General features: G+C 48.7%; 1 protein-coding gene across 1 annotated transcript in view; it reads left to right on the top strand.

The window, feature by feature from the left end:
* Positions 1-17,530, top strand: part of MYO1D (myosin ID) — a 162,333-nt gene that overhangs the window by 28,454 nt on the left and 116,349 nt on the right. Inside the window, exons 2-10 of the mRNA XM_040087488.2 lie at positions 7,998-8,206; positions 9,064-9,157; positions 9,982-10,147; positions 11,873-11,926; positions 12,789-12,884; positions 13,958-14,074; positions 15,226-15,429; positions 16,598-16,743; positions 16,825-16,939. Of these exons, the coding sequence (XP_039943422.1) occupies positions 7,998-8,206; positions 9,064-9,157; positions 9,982-10,147; positions 11,873-11,926; positions 12,789-12,884; positions 13,958-14,074; positions 15,226-15,429; positions 16,598-16,743; positions 16,825-16,939 (1,201 nt within the window). The remainder of the gene's footprint in view (positions 1-7,997; positions 8,207-9,063; positions 9,158-9,981; positions 10,148-11,872; positions 11,927-12,788; positions 12,885-13,957; positions 14,075-15,225; positions 15,430-16,597; positions 16,744-16,824; positions 16,940-17,530) is intronic.

Here is a 17,530-nt window from a genome sequence, read left to right as displayed (position 1 = left end):
CAAGGGCTCAAGGGACAACAGGGGGAGAGGGGGCTGAATCTGTCCAGGGCTTTGTGCAGTGCCCTCCCCACCACCCAAATCCATTCCACCTTCACCTGCCCACCATGGCTTGTCCCTCCCTTTCTCCACAGCTAGGTCCTTCCCACACCTGAGGACCTGTCAGGGTTTCCCTTCATCCCCTCTAAACCAGATAGTTTAAAATCAACCACTCCTTCCCCAGCTGAACCAGAGTGTGGTCAGAGTTGGGAAAGTGTCACACCAGGTGTGTGTTAGAACATGGCTTAGAAAAATAAGGTTGCAAATCATCAGTGCAGGGGCTGATGCAGTTTCGGGTGATGTTATTTGTGAGTGGTTGTTGTTTCCTGGTTACTGGAGAGTTGGGAGCAAGGAACAGAGGCTCAGTTATGGGCTTTGTTTTTCTGCATGTTTCTGGATCTTTCTGCTAGGTTGAAAGATTTTATTGCCCTTCCAGCATCCCTCACATAAAGGTTATTTAGAAACATCAGCCTGCCTGGAGACCACTGGGACAAAGCCACAGCTGCAGAATTTACACCCCACTGAACCAAGGCGAGGAAATCAGGCAGGTTCTTCCTCGTAGTGCAAATCTATCCAAAGGCAATGCCCAGGTATTTGCCTTTTGGACAGGTGTTTTTGCAGTCTTGTCTCCTGAAATGCCTGAAGGTAGCAAATCCTTTAACACAAGGGTGTACAGTCCAATGTGCAAAGCCAAATTCCCAAAACTGAAAGCTGGGATAATCATAATGTGGCAGCTCACAGTTAATATGGACACGGGGTTTGGAAAGAGGAGGTGAATGAAGCTAAAATGTCCTTTTTAAGTACCCGAGTGCTGTAACATCAGAGTGGAAGGAACATAATGGATCATGAAGTCAGTTGTTGGTCAGTGCAGGAAGCCAAATCTTCTAAATACATTTATAAAAGAAGCTCAGCCATATCCATAAGGGCTCCCTGGTCCTTGCAGCTGCCACTGAGTTGCTCTGCAGCTTTCTGTCTCCAGCCTGTGTTGGCCAGAGTCCTCCATTCCCATTTTCCCTTTGTATGGGCCTGTGTTGTGTTTCTTTTTAATATTTTCTTCCTGCTGCCTGGCAGGATGATTCTCATCTCCCCAGGTATTTATTTATAGGTGATCACTTCCACGTTTTCCTCCTCCTCAGTAGTTTTGTGAGTCTCATTTAAATGAGTTCCTCTGCATGACAGGCTCAGTGCTCCAGCTGACTCGAGGTGTCATGAGAGCAAAGAGGAGAACCTGACTGCTGAGCTTTCTTTTGCTTTTTACTGTCCCTTTAGAGGTTATGTGCTTTTATTTGGCAGATAAAGAGTTAGAGATTATGGGCAGATGGCAGCCTCATGTTTGCTGCCATCCCAAGCCTGTTCTGCTTTTTCCTGGTTAGATCTGGGATCCCAGGACATCTCCCCCTCAGGGCAGCACTCAGGGCACTGGCCTGCCCAGAGCACAGCAATGTGGTTACTGCACTCAGATTTTCACGTGGAAACTGGGAGTGTTTTACTGCTGCACACGCAGGGAGCAAACTGCTTCCCTCTACCTGTGCTGGCAGCGACTTCCTCCTGTGTGAGGGCTGGAATACACCACAAAGCATTGTGTGGAGCCTTTTCAAAGGACTTCCCTTTGACTCCTTATCTATCTCGAGTCTGCTTGTGCCTTCTGCTGTGCTCCAGAGCTGGAGAAGGAGTGTGCAGGGCTCCCCTGCTGCAGGGAGAGCTCGGCCGGTCTGACGCAAATAGAAATGAAAGTTCAGTGACTCCTGTGTTTAGTGGTTTGGCATTTTCTCAGTGCAAGGTTAGCGCTTTATATTTAAGAAGGAATTTTAGTATTATTCCTGTTCCTACATCTCCCAGTTTTAGACTTCTTTCAGTGTTCATTGGAGCTGGCTTAGCATCCATCTCCCATTTTCCTTCCCCTGACCTTACCCAGTGGGTTTGCAGAGCTGGTGAGTAACTCCACGGTCAGCTGGGTTGGAGCTGGATCAGTCCCATAAAATTACAGACAATTCCCTTAAACCTTGGTTTGTTGAGGAAGATGTGGCAGTGGTCACTTGTAGTTTGCTAATTTTATTTAGAAAAAGGTGACATCATTACAAAGAACTCTTTTAACCTAATTTCTCAGCTGGCTGGAGGCTGCAGATGAATGGAGTATTCCTCACCCTGCCCTGTCTGCTTCCTCCATACAGGAAAGGAGTGGTGCAGAACATGCTCCAAATGGCATTTCCTATTTTGTTCAACTGGCAGCATCTGAACACCAAATCCATGCAGGCCAGCTGCAAGGAAAAACCTCACCTGCCCCCATCATGAGTTTAATTGCAGTTTTTCTGGCCCTCGGGGTGGATCAGAGCCTTGTAGACATGCATAATTTGAATATTGTAGACATGCATATTCATGATCAGGACAGACTTGGATAATTTTCCTGGTGCGGGGAGGTTATACTGACTGGACAGTTTTCTGGTCTGTTTTTCCAAGAGCAGCAGGAATATTTTAGCCATAGTTCTGCCAACGCAAATCCTGTTTATCTGAGTGCTCTTGTGAGAGGCTGGTTCGCTGTGAGAGTTTATGAACAGTTTACTGAAAGACTTGAAGTCCTGCTTGACAGCTGAGTTTATTTTGAGATTTACATAAAAGAAAGTCTTTAAGCAGCACTGAACTCTCAGTAGAGAGACCTGGTATCACATAGGAAAGGCCCAAGTACCTGAGGCAGAGCGTGAACTTTGCTTTAGGAAAGTCACTCACTTCCCAAAGCACGAGGAGAATGGGGTTGTTCCCTGGGTTGAGTGCAGGCTACTCATTCTTGTACTTACAAACCAGGTAAGTATGGTTCTGCTGCCAGAAGTCTGCCTAAATTCCATTCCTTAGTGAACACATCCTAAAGGCCCATCCTTGGCTCTTCATGAACACAGGTTTTAATTAAATGTCTCCATGCAGGTTTGCAAAGAGAATGGACTCCAAGCCTGCAGTTATAGATTTTTAATGTACATATTTAATGGAAAAAAATAACTGAGGCTTGTTGCCCCATTTGGGAGAGTAACCCAAACCACGTGGGGTATTTGCAGCAGGGAAAGGGATTGTCCCTGCTCCACATACTAGAGGTGTGCAGCTCCTGGATCATCCTTCCCGAGCACAGAGGAGGAAGAAAAAGCTGTGTGCTCATACTCAGTATTTCACTTTATGCTTTGGAGTTCACAAATAAGCTGGAAATAGAGAACAGTTTGAAACCATCAGTTTTGATTCTCTTAATCTTCCGTGGGACTAAGTTTGCTGCTGACTAGCGCAGCTGAGGCAGCTGTAGCACTCCCGATTCTGTCCTGAATTATTTGCTTTTCTTTAACATTTCCTTTCTTTGGAGGCACTGCTGCACAGCCAGACTGAAAGCTCATCTCAGTGGGTGTCTGTGCTGTGACTGACTGAGCAGGGTCTGTCCTGGGGGACCTGTGGAGCATCAGGAGGGGCTGAGCCCGAGGAGCTTCATGGAGCACCTGCTAAAGCTTTGGTGTGCCTGTAAAGCAGAATGTGCTGTCAGTCTGTGAGCAGTGCTGAGAACAGAGCAGTTCAGGGACAGAAAAGGGCTTTTTCCAGTAGAAAATGATGCAGAACACCAATACCTACACTTCAGCTCTCCTAAAGGAACAGCAGACGCGTGATGGGCCGTGTTTCTCCAGCAGATGCTCTGTCCCGCGGATGTTGGACAGATGGGCGTGGAGTGGCAGACTGGGTTAGTGAGGAGCCGTTTGCCCAGCTCAGGGCTGGCAGTGCTCCCCCCGAGGCTCTTTGGCTTCAGGAGCAGAGGAGTTACATGTCAGTGATTAATTAGGAATTCCCTGTCTGATGTGAGTGCCCGGGGTGCCCTGGTGGGGTGTCTCTGTGTAACGGTCCCGTCCTGCAGGTCCTGCAGATGTTGTTTGGGAGTGTGGGTTCCAAGTCTTGCCAACTAACTTTTCTTTATTTGTACTGAGTGCATTTGAAGTTGCATCATTTCCTCGCTAAGAACAGTTTTATTTTTGACTGGAGTTTTTGTCAGGTGGGGGAAATCCTAAATGTGAGTGCTCTCTGGTGGTGGAGATTTCTGCTTCAGTGTTCCCATTTCTGCAGTGTATTTTCCAGGAGCAACTGCATGTGAATATACCTTGTCTGGATGTAGAGATACTTTTTTTTTTTCCCCCCAACTCCTTTCCCTGAAAATAAAAACTACAAAACAAAGTAAAAGCTTTTTTCTTGCTTTAGTAGACTTCTTTCCTCGAGAAGAATTTCTCTCCCTTAAAATGATTTCTTTTCTGTGACTCACTGGTTTTTATTTTCTCATTATCAACTGATGTTTTAATGAGGTAATAAAAACTTCTCATGAAAGAGCTGATGTTCCTTCTCAAAATAACCCACAAGGATTAAATACTGTGAATTGCTTTTTGGCTGCTGAGCTACTGGAGAGAGGGGACTGAGGGGAGACCTCACTGGGGCTGCGGCTCCTTCCCAGGGCAGCTCCGATCTCTGCTCTGTGACAGGGACAGGACCCAGGGAACGGCTGGAGCTGTGCCATGGGGGTTGGGATGGATCTCAGGGAAAGGTTCATCCCCAGAGGTGCTGGCACTGCCCAGGCTCCACAGGGAATGGCTGGAGCTGTGCCAGGGAGGGTTTGGGATGGATCTCAGGGAAAGGTTCATCCCCAGAGGTGCTGGGCACTGCCCAGGCTCCCCAGGGAACGGCTGGAGCTGTGCCAGGGGGATTGGGATGGATCTCAGGGAAGGTTCATCCCCAGAGGTGCTGGCACTGCCCAGGCTCCCCAGGGAATGGTCCCAGCCCGAGGCTGCCAGAGCTCCAGGAGCCTTTGGACAGCGCTCCAGGGGTGCCCAGGGTGGGGTTGTTGGGGTGTCTGTGCAGGGACAGGGGTTGGATTGGGTGGTTTTTGGGGGTCTCTTCCTGCTCAGGATATTCCATGATTCTATGACATTGATGCAGAAATGATTCAAATGGAACTATTGCAGGGATATGTTCAGTTGTAGCACAAGCTGTTGTTACTTCCATGAGATACAAAGCAAGGTTTGACCATCGGGGTGTTGCCCCAGGAGTGGACCCTGGGGTTCCTTTATTAAGGAACTTTTTTTTTTTTCCCCAAGGAACTGCGCTGTTGTTGCTTTGAGTAATGAAACTCCAGTTCTGTGTGTTACACCTCAGCACTAAAATGCCTGTGCTGGCTGTGAAAAGCACCAAATGGATTTGTTTTGTGACCTTGCCCTGCAGAGGAATCGTGGGTTTAACACAGCTCAAAGCTCTCCCTTTGCACTGCCCTTGTGGGTTGTTTTTTTAAGCCTTCCTGAGCTCTCCATGGGCGAGGCGAGCCCGGCTCTCCCACCAGCCGTGCAGCCAGGGAGAGAGGCCCTGCTGTTCTTGGCCTGCTGCTGTGCTGAGCCACGCTCGGGGATGAAAAGAGGCTTTATCAGCAACGAGGGGCGAGGAGCTGGAGCTCCTGGTGGGAACATCTGAGCACAGCTCTGCAGTTTTAACTCTGGTGCTAGGAAATAAAGAGAAATGAACTGAGATGTGAATGGGGGCGTCACTCGTTCATCAACTCTGTCTCCCCAAAGGCAGGCTGGAGAGGTGCCTGTTTGTCAAGCCTGGAGACAGATCTTTCTTCCCCCTCATCTCCATCTGCCTTTTGCCACAGAGCTGAGGACACAGCTCATCAGAGCCCAGTAAAACCTTTTAGAACTTGGCTTGGAGGCCCAGTGTGGGATCTGCCATCTGAGCTGAGCTGTGGGGAAGTGGCAGGCAGGATCTGCCTGCTGCCTGTGCCAGCATCCCAGCTGGAAGCCCTCTGGAGCAGGAGCTCTGCAGGGACAGGCTGGCAGGGCCAGAGGGTGCTGGCACTGCCCAGGCTCCCCAGGGAATGGTCCCAGCCCGAGGCTGCCAGAGCTCCAGAAGCCTTTGGACAGCGCTCCAGGGATGCCCAGGGTGGGATTTGGGGTGTCTGTGCAGGGCTGGGGTGGGACTGGCTGATCCTTGGGGGTCCCTTCCAGCTCAGGACATTCCCTGATTCTATGATTCACTCAGGGGCGCTGAACTGTCACAGAGGAAACTTAAACTGGGTTCTGGCAATGCAAGTTTACATAATTCATTACTTAAGGAAGAGGTCAGAGTATTGGGTGCTGTGATGGTGGCTTGGCACGACACTGCAGCAGGAAAGGCTTTTCTTTCTTTATTTCTCCTCAGCCCAAACAACCCCCCTCACCCTCCCTGTGGCCATGAACCCTCCAGCTGCTCATGGGGCTTAAAACCTCATCCACAATCTGCTGGATCTTTATTTTCAGCATCAGCACTGCCTTGAGCCGCAGTTCTGTGCTGCTGGGCAGGGACTTGGCAGAGCAGGCTCCGTGTTCTCCATTGGTAACTCACCTTTTTCAGGTGTCCATCTCCGTAGGGTAGGAATGATTCTGCTCTCTGTGATGTCCTTGTGGTTTCCATTACATTTTGATGTCCCAGTGTGACTCGATCTCCTTAATACCAACAGTGTTGTGTGGGTTTGGTTTTTCAAGCTCTCCTCTGTGTATGCAGAGTCCCTGGTGAGCTCCCAGCCTGGTATCCGATCCCTTTGCACTTCTGCCTGTTCAGGGTCTTGTAAAAAATTCAAATTTGGTGTATTGGTATTGCTAATGATGTTGCTCTTGTCTTTTCTAAAACATTAGTGGTACCTTTCAAACAGCATATATCTCAAAAATGTAAAATACCTTTGCATTTTAAGCTCATTATTGTTTTGGGAAATGCGTATCAGGACACTTTCAGTTAAAAGTGGTGTAGGAACAGGAGGATGTGCTGCAGTTCTCGTGTCTTCCCAGTGCAATATTCCAGGAGGAAGCTGGAGTGGGAGGCACCAACGCTTCTGGAAAGTGGAATGCTGGTTGCTGGATGATATTTCTTGAGTTTTATTACACCTGCTAAAAACTGACGCTGCCAAGATGCTGCAGAAAATTCTCAAATGAACAATAGGAAACGTCAGGGCTGTCACCACATGGGGGTGGTAATAAATTCAATAAAGTAATGCTGGAATTTGTGCCGGGGCCCATCAGGATTCGAGGCTCCCGGGCTCTCTGGAGGGGTTCTGGTGCCATCTAACGTCCTGAGGCTAAAATACAGCTGCAGACAGGGATTGGCACTGGAAATCCAGGGTTTGTGTGTTGATCCCTAAACCTCTTGTCCGTTCTCCTCCTGAGAAACAATTGAATTGTGTGAATTCCTCAGCTGGTAATCTGGAATTATCCTGAGCTCTCCTCATAGGTAACTTTCAATAAAATGGGAGTTTGTTTGGAAACATCTTCTAACCTAAACGTTCTTTTTTTTAAAACTAACATTAAGTTATTTTCCGTCTAGTTTGCAGAAAGAATCAAAGAGCCAGGTGGAGATAGGAATGGTGTAGTTTAGGGTTGTTTGCACACATTCTTAGAAGTTTTTCCTCTCTGGGGTAGCAGCAGTGATGATACCAAAGTGCCTTCCAGCAAAAAGGACTCATTGCTAGAGCTGAGGCTGCAGTTCCCTCCTGGTCTGTCTTTGTTTACTTTCAAGTGTGATTTGACCTCTCAGTGAAGGCTTCAGAACTTCTGCTCCTCTGGCCTGCACTGGGCCATGGGCAACTACAGAACGTGAAAAATTAATTTGCCTGTAAATCCCCTTTATGAAGCAGATTAGATTTGCTCCTCACACTCGTGTTCACTTATTGTCAGTTGTAGAAACTGTAAATTCGATGTATCTGGAAGTGAAAGAGAGGTAGAAATGTCCTTTGTAGGTGGTGGAACTCCAAGCCAGCCCTGGGTCGCTGTCCTTGTACCCTCAGGTCTCTGCTGCTGTGCCATCCCTGCTCGGGGAATGTCCAGAGCCAGGGTTTCATTGTGTTTCCACAGGGGGATGGATGGAAAGGTTCACCCGATGGCCTGGGCACTCCTGAACCTCAGCATCCGGCTGATTTCTGCCTTTTGTCTCCTGGCCAGGTTCGAGAAGGGCCGGATTTACACCTTCATCGGGGAGGTGGTTGTTTCCATGAATCCCTACAAGAACCTGAACATCTACGGGCGGGACACGATCGAGCAGTACAAGGGCAGGGAGCTCTACGAGAGGCCTCCCCACCTCTTCGCCATCGCTGATGCTGCTTACAAAGCCATGAAGAGACGATCCAAAGACACCTGCATTGTCATCTCAGGTAGGCTGGGAGGGCTCTGCATGGTGATGAGCACTTGATCCGTGTGAAATTCCAGGAAGGAGGATAATGGTTTGCCTAATGACAGCGTTTTATAAAAGAAACTTCATTAATCTTAAAGCTGCTCATTTGCATTTGAATCCATGTGTGGAGACAGGCACAATTATTTCTTATCTCATCAAGAGCTGGTGCCAGCCAGGAGCTGGATCTGCGCCTGCAGAGGGATAATGTGAGCAGGAGCCCTGTGTCTGCTCCAGAGAGGGACCTGGGATCAGGAGAGCTGGGATCAGGAGAGGCTGGGGTCAGCAGAGCTGGGATCAACAGAGTGGGGATCAGCAGAACTGGGCTCGTATCTCCTCAGGGGCTGTTGATTTTTGTCGCTGCCCTGGCTGGCCACTGTTTGTTCCCTGCTCCGTTGGAAAGGCCGTGGCTCCAGCAGTGGGAGCAGGGCTGGTACCAGAGTGATCCCTGGCTGGATCCTGGCACTTCCTTGATGTCCCCGTGCTCGGGCAGCTCTGAAAGGAGAGAGCCCCGGGCTGGGGTGCTGAACAGTGGCCCCTTGTGCTGCTGCAGGCCAGGCTTTCTCCTCTAACAATATTCCTTTGATCCTCTGTGTGCCAGCCCTTTCCCGACCTGTGGAATCTCACAGCACAATTGCTCAAAGTCAGCCCAGCAGCAGCAGCAGCCAGGCAGGGTTATGGCTGTGTTTAGAAAACATCCCAAGTGCACACAAAGGTTGCTTTTAAAAGAAAAAAAATCAAACTGCCCAAGCGCTGTTGGGGTAGAATTGAGGTCTTCTGTCCAATGACTTGTTTGGCTTTTTTTAATCTGTTTGGTCACCGTGGTGTTTCTGCCCCCAGGTGAAAGCGGGGCTGGGAAAACTGAGGCCAGTAAATACATAATGCAGTACATAGCAGCCATCACCAACCCTGGGCAGAGGGCTGAGGTGGAGAGGTAAGGCCTGGGCTGGAAAAGAAGGGAAAATCTCCTGCTTGTGGATCTCTTTCTGTCAGCTCTGTAGCACCACGTTATCAGATGGTCTCTTGTACAAGCTGATTTATACTTAACTTTTTCAGGTACTGCTTTTACTCTGGGAGTTTTGCAGTATTACTTGGTGAAATCACGTTGAAAAGTTTATTTTGAAAGTTCAAACTTTCAAAATCAAAACAGCATCTAAAACTACAGTCCAGCCAGTATCAACCATCTAATGGCAGGACTCAATGATCTTAGAGGTCTTTGCCAACCTAAACGATTGTAAATCGCTTTTCCTGGGGCAAATTGCCTGAAATTTGGGTGGGCTAGAGCACAATGTGGAGTGCAAGGAGTGTATTCCATGACCTTCCAGGCTCACGTGATTCTGAATTGCAAAATGTCCCTCTCTGTCCTGGAGTAAAAGTTTTGGAGCAAAGAATGTGGCTTTCTGCAGAAACAGACTTAAACCTACCCCGAATGAACTTTTGAAATTAATTGAAAAGAGGCTCAGAAAATTGGTTTCGGAATTCAAATGTGTATAGAAACTGAAATTCTGGTGCTGATTTCAGGGTGGGGGTCTGGTCTTTGAACCAAAGAGCATTTGCTTCCTCTGAGGAGCGTTGCTGACATCTCCCAGCTGATTTCCCATGGGATTGCTGATGTCATCCACATCTGTCCAAATCTCCATCAAAGAGCATCACTGCTGTCATTGAATTCTTCTGAGAAATGACTGTGAAAAAAATCCCCTGGTGTGAGTGTTGAAGTCTTATCCTGCTCCCTTTTCCATCCCTCCATCCCTGCTGCAGGGTGAAGAACATCCTGCTGAAATCCAACTGTGTGTTGGAGGCCTTTGGCAACGCCAAAACAAACCGCAACGACAATTCCAGCCGGTTTGGAAAATACATGGACATCAACTTTGATTTCAAAGGAGACCCCATAGGGGGGCACATCAATAATTACCTGCTAGAAAAGGTAAGGCACCCTCCCTTCCACGGTTACAGCCTTTGCTGGAGTTACTTTTGCAGTCTGGGCTTTGCCAGTGGAAAGCTTTCCATTCAGACATGAACAGCAGGTGAGGTATGAGGGCACAGAAAATAAATCCAGGGCTTAATTTTTCCTCAGGAGTCAGGAAAGCCACTGCAGTGCTGGCAGCACCTTGCTCCTGGAGCACCACGACTTCCAGAGCTCACCAGCAACAGGGCTGTGTTACCCAGAGGGTTTTATGTGCGTGGGTGTGTGAAGTTTAATCTCAGTTTTTATTCTGGATACAATTTGCCCTCTGCACAGCTCCTGCTTTGTAATTCCTGCACTGTGCTCTCCCTGGAGAAGGAGATCTCCAGGGCTGTAGGGAGCAAGTGTGCTTGAGCAGTGTTATTTTGGAATAATGCCATAGCCTTGGGTGAGCTGATGGTAGCGTTGTTTTTATATATTCCGAATGATCCTGAGCATAATTATTTTTTTCGTGTCATTAAGCGGTGTCTGAAAACATTAGAAGATGCAAAACTGGAGAACTCAGGCGTGAGCCATTAACAGTTCTTGCTGTGTGAGACAAATCTGGCTTTGATTATGTGTTTGACCACATCTGCCAACACCCTTTTTTGTTTGTGTTTCTTTTTTACTTCTCCCCTTATTTCCCTGAAGTCTATTTTCAGAATAAACACTTTATTTTAAAAAACAAAACAACAAACCCAAACATTTAACTAGGGATACTTTGATGTAAAAAGAAGACTGGGACTGCAGCTGCAGTGGCTTAAATCCTGATGATTTATTTATCCTGATTGTTTATTTCATATTCTTGCCTTCTCCCAAGTTAAATTTGTTTCCATTTAAAAGCAGTGCAGGCTCTGGCCCAAATACAAGTGGTAACAGACAGTGGCTTTGCAGCAGGAACACATCAAATCATGGAATATCCTGAGTGCGAAGGGACCCCCAAAGATCATCCAATCCACCCTCTGGCCCTGCACAGAAACCCCAACAACCCCACCCTGGGCATCCCTGGGAGCATTGTCCAACTTCTCCTGGAGCTCTGGCAGCCTTGTGCCCATTCCCTGGGGATCCTGGGCAGTGCCAGCACCTCTGGGGATGAACCTTTCCCTGAGATCCAACCTGACCCTCCCCTACACAACTTTGTTCCTCATCACTCTTTGTACTTGTAGCATAAAATAAGGACGTGTTGCTTGTTGACTGAATGTCTGCTGCATTTAGCCCTTGTCTGTGCTGTTTTACTCTGATCTGGAATGAGGATTCTGGAATGGAGCTACAGCTCCCTGAACCAAGGCCCTTGTGTCAGAGCAGAGCATTCCCTCGTACAGCTGGGTGCTGTGAGCAGCCTGTGCTGGGGGTGTAGGAGTGCTGACCACCAGGCTCTAAGCATTTATTCGTAGTCACAGAGTCCTGGTTTTCATTTCCAGTGATTGAATCATCCTAAAACCAAAATGATGTTTCATTTGACTCTTCCATGAAAGCAACCCTGTGCTTCCCCCATGGGGCTCCTGGGTGGGAGTAGGATGTTGCAGCTTTTACACAAGCTGGTGCTTTTGACTGTAGACCTCAAGCTCCAGGGTCACACGTGTGTGATGGTGTTCCCAAGAGCCTGAGTGTGAGATGGGATGGATTTGGGGTGTCCTGGTGATGTGGGTGTCTGAGGGGAGGTGCTGATGTCCCACTAATGCCCAGCTCTGTGCTTTGTTCCCCCAGTCCCGTGTGATCGTGCAGCAGCCTGGGGAGCGAAGCTTCCACTCCTTCTACCAGGTTTGTGTTCCTTTGCTGGAGCAGTGACTTGTCCCCAGTTTCCCAGACACTTTGGGCAGAGCACTCAGGGCTTTCCCCCTCTCATGTGTTTTGCAGAGGTTTCTCTTTTGCAGCATCTTGGGTGATCTTGGGTCCTTCAGTTCTCTGCGGGGGCCCGGGCTGGGAGGGAGCCTGGGAAGATGGATTGTTTTCTATCCTCCAGTCCCATATTAACACATTTCTAAACTTAAAGGGAGGCTGAGTAAACAAATATGGTAGGACACTGGACTTTGACTTACTGTTTTATTTGTAGCAAGCCTAATCCCTCTATTTTCTCTTGAGGCCTTTAGTCCATGTGGAAGTAATTTTGTGACACCAAGTTGACTTTTTCGTTTTTTTGGATGTTCTTTAATGTCTTCCACATTGTGTGGTGGTTCCCTGTGTGTCCTTTGGGGGATATGGTCAGCCAATTAGTATAACCTTGATTCTGCACTGAGAGAAGGGGAGGTTTGTTTATTTTTCCCACTTTTTCAGTACTCCATGATGGCATGTTAGCACTTTCCTCACGGATGTGTCATTTCCAGGAAGAAAAGTCTCTGTGTGGGCGTTGTGCTTGCCAAGGCACAGCTGTGGCATGGCACAGGTGTGACCAGGTCTGTGAGGGGTTCAAGCTGGTTTTTATACACTTGTGATTCTAAAGGACAGTGATTTGTGGTGGCAGAGCCCTGCACCAGTGCAGGCCCTGCATCTTCCACGCTGTGCTCCAGATAATTGCAGCAGTAATATTTCCATTATTTTGCTTCTCAAGCAGATGAGTAAGAGACAGAAAAAAGAAGGATTTTATATTTTTCATTCACCATATCTTAAAACTCTCTTCATACAGCTCCTGCAGGGAGGGTCTGAGCAGCTCCTGCGTTCTCTGCACCTCCAGAAGGATGCGTCTGCCTACAGCTACATCTGCCCTGGGGCACAGCTCAAGGTGAGGGCTCTGAGGGACACAGGGACAGCTTCACATTGGAAGTGCTGCTGGAAATGCTCCAAGCACTGCTGAGCTAGCAGAAGTTGAGATCAGTGGGGATGAATATGGAAAGGTGACACTGGTGTGCTGTTTGTAATGAAGTTTCTGGCACTATGAGATAAAGCATGAGTGTACTTAGAATCACAGAAAAGATACACTTCTATTCTGCTTTAAATATACAAATATACCTGTGCATGTGTCTGCTTATAAACAGCAATTAAATGTTTTTATCCATAAATGCAGGGGTGGATGTTTGACCCATTACCAGTGGCAGAAATTCCATGCACCACAGTGGGTACCTTAAACTGCCTTCTGGAGCAAAAAGCCAGAAGGACTCATTTTTTTGCATCAGGATCTTTGTGTTACTGAGGCACTGAGTCTTCATTTCTGACTTGTCCTCAAGGAGGAACTCTGGGCGGAAAAGAAGGGAACTTTATGGGTTTTAGACAGCAAGATCCTGAACACTTCAGATACACCTGGAATTGTCCCTAGTGTTGTCCCCCAAAGGCTCCCTGATTTCCTAGGTGCTTTTGTGAGATGCACTTTGGTACAGAGACGCAGAGACCTTCTCCCATGCCAGATGATTCTCTCTGGGAGAGAGAAAAATGTGCGTTGAAAACAAACCCAGGAGGCTGCAGGGAGGGAGGGAGGGAGAGGCTGATCTTGAGAGAGGTGAACACATATTTCCTGCTGGTGCTCTGCAGCCTTGCTCAGAGGGTCTGTGACTGCATAAGTCGTCCCTGTTCTTCTGGGGTTTTTTAATGAGCTCTTTCTCAGCGAATTCCACTGGGAAATTTATTGTGCTGTGGTGGATTTCTGTGTCTCCTGCTGCCAGAATACGTGTGTACAATGCAGGGTTCGGTGTCCAAGCACGCAGGATGGCTTTGGAATAACCTGGGAAGCCTCATGCCCGTGTCTTGCCTCTAAGAAACATCAAAGTGCATCTGTTTCCCATGGGCTTGTGCAATCCTTGCTTTCTCACAGCTGACTTCCATTAAACCCCCCCCATCCCAAACTTCTCTCTCTCTCTTCAGTGTTCCATCAATGACGGGGCCGAGTTCAAGGCAGTCGCTGATGCCATGAAGGTGATTGGCTTCAAGCAGGAGGAGATCCAGACTGTTTACAAAATCGTGGCAGCCATTCTGCACCTGGTGAGCTCCCTGCCCATGGGTATCCAGCCCTGAACCCATCCCTGGCTGTTCCTCAGGAGGTCTTGTACTGCCAGCAGCTCTCATTTCCCTGCTGCAGAAGCCCTTGGAAGCTCTGGTGGCAGGGAAAGTGTGTCCAATTCGCAGCTCCAGTGGTGAGAGAAAGTCCTTGCTGGAGCAGGGCACTGCAGAGATGATCACATGTATTCCTGCATGTTCCAAATCCCAAGCCAGGCGTACCACTCAGGAGCTGTTAAATGTTCTGAAAAAGGAACTGTTGGGGTTTGGCAGTGAGGGGATAGGGAGCTTCTGTCTCTTTGTGCCCTCACACTCACCTTCACCACACTGATTCTGCTTCACTTCATGGTGAAGGTTGAGCACAGGAGACCTCTTAATTAATTCTTTGTGTTCTGAGGCTAAGGAGATCTTTCCTTCTTGTGGATCCTCCTTGGAAGCCACAGATCCTCCTCCCCTGCACAGTGTCCCTGTAGCTCAGCTCTCGTGTTTCCCTGGGAAAAGAGATGGGCAGGATTTGTTCCAGTTCCTTCTCCTCCTTGGGGTGGCAGTGCTGGGAAGGGAGGGAGACAGAGCAGAGTGGAGCCATGCAGGCAGGCTGGGGGACAAGCCTCTGCCATGGATCACCAGGGGGTGCCACTGCCCAATCCTGGCACAGAAAGTACCAGCAGAGCTGTGGTGGTGGGGTGCTGCCAGTCCAGTCTCACTGGCACTGACCTCTCAGCTTCCCCATGCCATTCCCATTCCCTCTGTGCCAGTAGCACTGCCAGGGGAACTGCAGCCAGTGCTTTCATGGTGAGCTGCAGTGAAGACAAATGCTACATCCAGCATTTGCATGCACGATGCAATTCCCTATCCCTGGACTCTGAATCTTGGGATGGTGTTTGATTAAATCTCAGGAAGTGTTTGATATTGATTATCCCAAAAGCTGAGCTGAACACTGAGCAGGAATGCTTTGCTTTGAGAAAGCTTTTGCTGCTGCTGCTGACATTGGAGGTTTGAGGGTGTGGATATGCAAGACCCACCTTCCAGTGTGGCAGGAGATTTCCAGCCTGGAAGAGCAGGTAGAAAATGGATGGACTTGGGGTGCGCTGATCCCTGTTGGTAAAGGGCAGACAGAGAAATGCTGCTGATTGCAGGGGAACCTGAAGTTCTCTGTGGATGGAGACACTCCCATCATCGAGAACAGCAAGGTGGTGTCGGTCATCGCTGACCTCCTGTCCACCAAGGCCGAGCTGGTGGAGAAGGCGCTGCTGTTCCGGACAGTGGCCACGGGCAGGGACGTCATCGACAAACAGCACACGGAGCAGGAGGCCACCTACGGCAGAGACGCCTTTGCAAAGGTCAGTTCAGTCCCCTTCCTCTGCAAGGTGTGACACTCACACACACGTCCCTGCTGCCTTTGCCCCTGGGTGGAGCTGTGCAGCAAAGAACGGCGGTGCCCAGGGGAGGCACTGCTGCCAGAGCTGCTCTTTTTCCAGTGCTCAGTCCCAGGAGGATTCCTGGGTGGGTCAGTAAGCACAGGGCTTGCTGTACATCCTGCAGATTTCTCTGAACCTACACTGCTCCTGAGTTCTGTAGGGGTCTGTGGCACGTCCCCATCCCTGCCCTTCCAGCAGGGATCCAGCTCCCTCAGCCAGCAGTGCCAGGCACACCGAGGAGGGGACAGGGGACAGGCTGCAGGCTGGGCTGGCATCTGTAAAGATGTCACACAGAGAGGAATTTGCTGTGAAATGGGACCCTCAACTTAATTTTGAAGTTAGATTCAAAGAGAGGAACTGTAACATCTAGAATTCCATCTAGGTTGGAAACACAAAGTGTCATTTTTAAAAAAAAAAATAAAAGGAACTGTAGAACGGTTTGGGTTGAAGGAACCTTAAAGACCATCTTGTTCCAACCCCCTGCCATGGGCAGGAGCACCTTCCACAGGAAAAGTGAGTACTGATGGCAGGAGTGACAATTGTTCCTCCTCTGCTAAGGAATCAAATTGTAAGGGAGGAATGGATGAATTATGAAGGTCATTGGTTATTAATTTGACTTCTTTTCCTGAGATAATGTATTTACCCAGCTTCACAGCACATTTTGGACATGAAGACTTTGAAGACACCTCTGCCTACAGAAAGGTTCACATCTTTGTGAAAGGTGAACAGGATTATTTTCCTGTCATTGTGTTCAGTTGTTGGGTTTCTGTGACTGACCTCTCTCTTGCTCTTCACTATTGTTAAATAATTCTCAGGAATGGTACTTATTAGGCAGCTGAAAAGCTGACTGGAATCAAATTAGGGAACTGCTGCACCCAGTGACCTCACTGGGATTTTGACTTGGTATAAATGAGTTTTGGAAGAAAGAAAAGAAATACTTCCATAGAATATTTTCTGCAGTCAGTAGCTGCTGACTTTCAGCAGAACATGACCTGCAGCTTTGGTGGAGGCCTGGAATGAGCTGTGTTGAATTTCCAGGGAAGAGCTGAGGCAGGTGCAGGCAGGAGCCCTCAGTCTGTGTTTCCTGCAGGCCATTTACGAGCGTCTCTTCTGCTGGATCGTGACACACATCAACGATGTCATCGAGGTGAAGAACTACGACACCACAGTGCACGGCAAGAACACCGTCATCGGGGTCCTGGATATCTATGGCTTCGAGATATTTGACAATAACAGGTGAGCCACCTTCTAAAGCCCAGCGTTGTGCCCTCGACTTTCCCACAACCCTCATCACCTTTTCTTCTCATGTTTTTGCAGTTTTGAGCAATTCTGCATTAATTACTGCAACGAAAAGCTGCAGCAGCTCTTCATTCAGCTGGTTCTAAAACAGGAGCAGGAGGAGTACCAGCGAGAGGGAATTCCCTGGAAGCATGTGAGTGCTTTGGCAGGGGAGGGAGAGGTCGGTGTGAGGTCAGTGTACCAGCACAAGTCCCGGATCTGAAGTTGCTCCACATGCACGCTCCAGTCCGTGGGATATCCGTGTCCCTGCCAGGCCTGGGATCAGGCTGGGGCAGGAGCTCCCCAGTCACCTCACCACATCTCCTTGGGAAAATAAGGGACTCCAGGTCTGAGATGAAACCTATTGTGGCCCCTCTGTGATGCCACACATGTAACTGTGTGTTTCTGTGCTGAGTGCTTATGGATTTTTCTGGCTGTTGATAGTAACATGCAAAAATCTTGACTATTCCTGTTCAACTCTCTTCAGAATGCCAAGGACAGGATGTGCAATGGTGACTGCACGCTGCTGAATTGTAAAAGACATTTTAAAGGGCATTCTGCAGCAGAGGTCTTGAGATGTATCTGACGGGTTTGAAAAATCACTTTCTTTGCTGTTCAGCGTAGGAGAGCAGAGTGCTTTATCTGGAGTCAGAGATCTGCAATTCAGAGCTGGCTGCTCCTCGCTGTCACACTGGCTGCTGTGACCAGCACTGGTACCCTGCCCTCTCTGCAGCCAAGGTCACTG

Source organism: Hirundo rustica, chromosome 27 (assembly GCF_015227805.2).
Source record: "Hirundo rustica isolate bHirRus1 chromosome 27, bHirRus1.pri.v3, whole genome shotgun sequence".
Lineage (NCBI taxonomy): Eukaryota > Metazoa > Chordata > Aves > Passeriformes > Hirundinidae > Hirundo > Hirundo rustica.
Note: the sequence above shows the minus strand (reverse complement) of the source record. Positions and strands in the feature narration are given on the sequence as shown.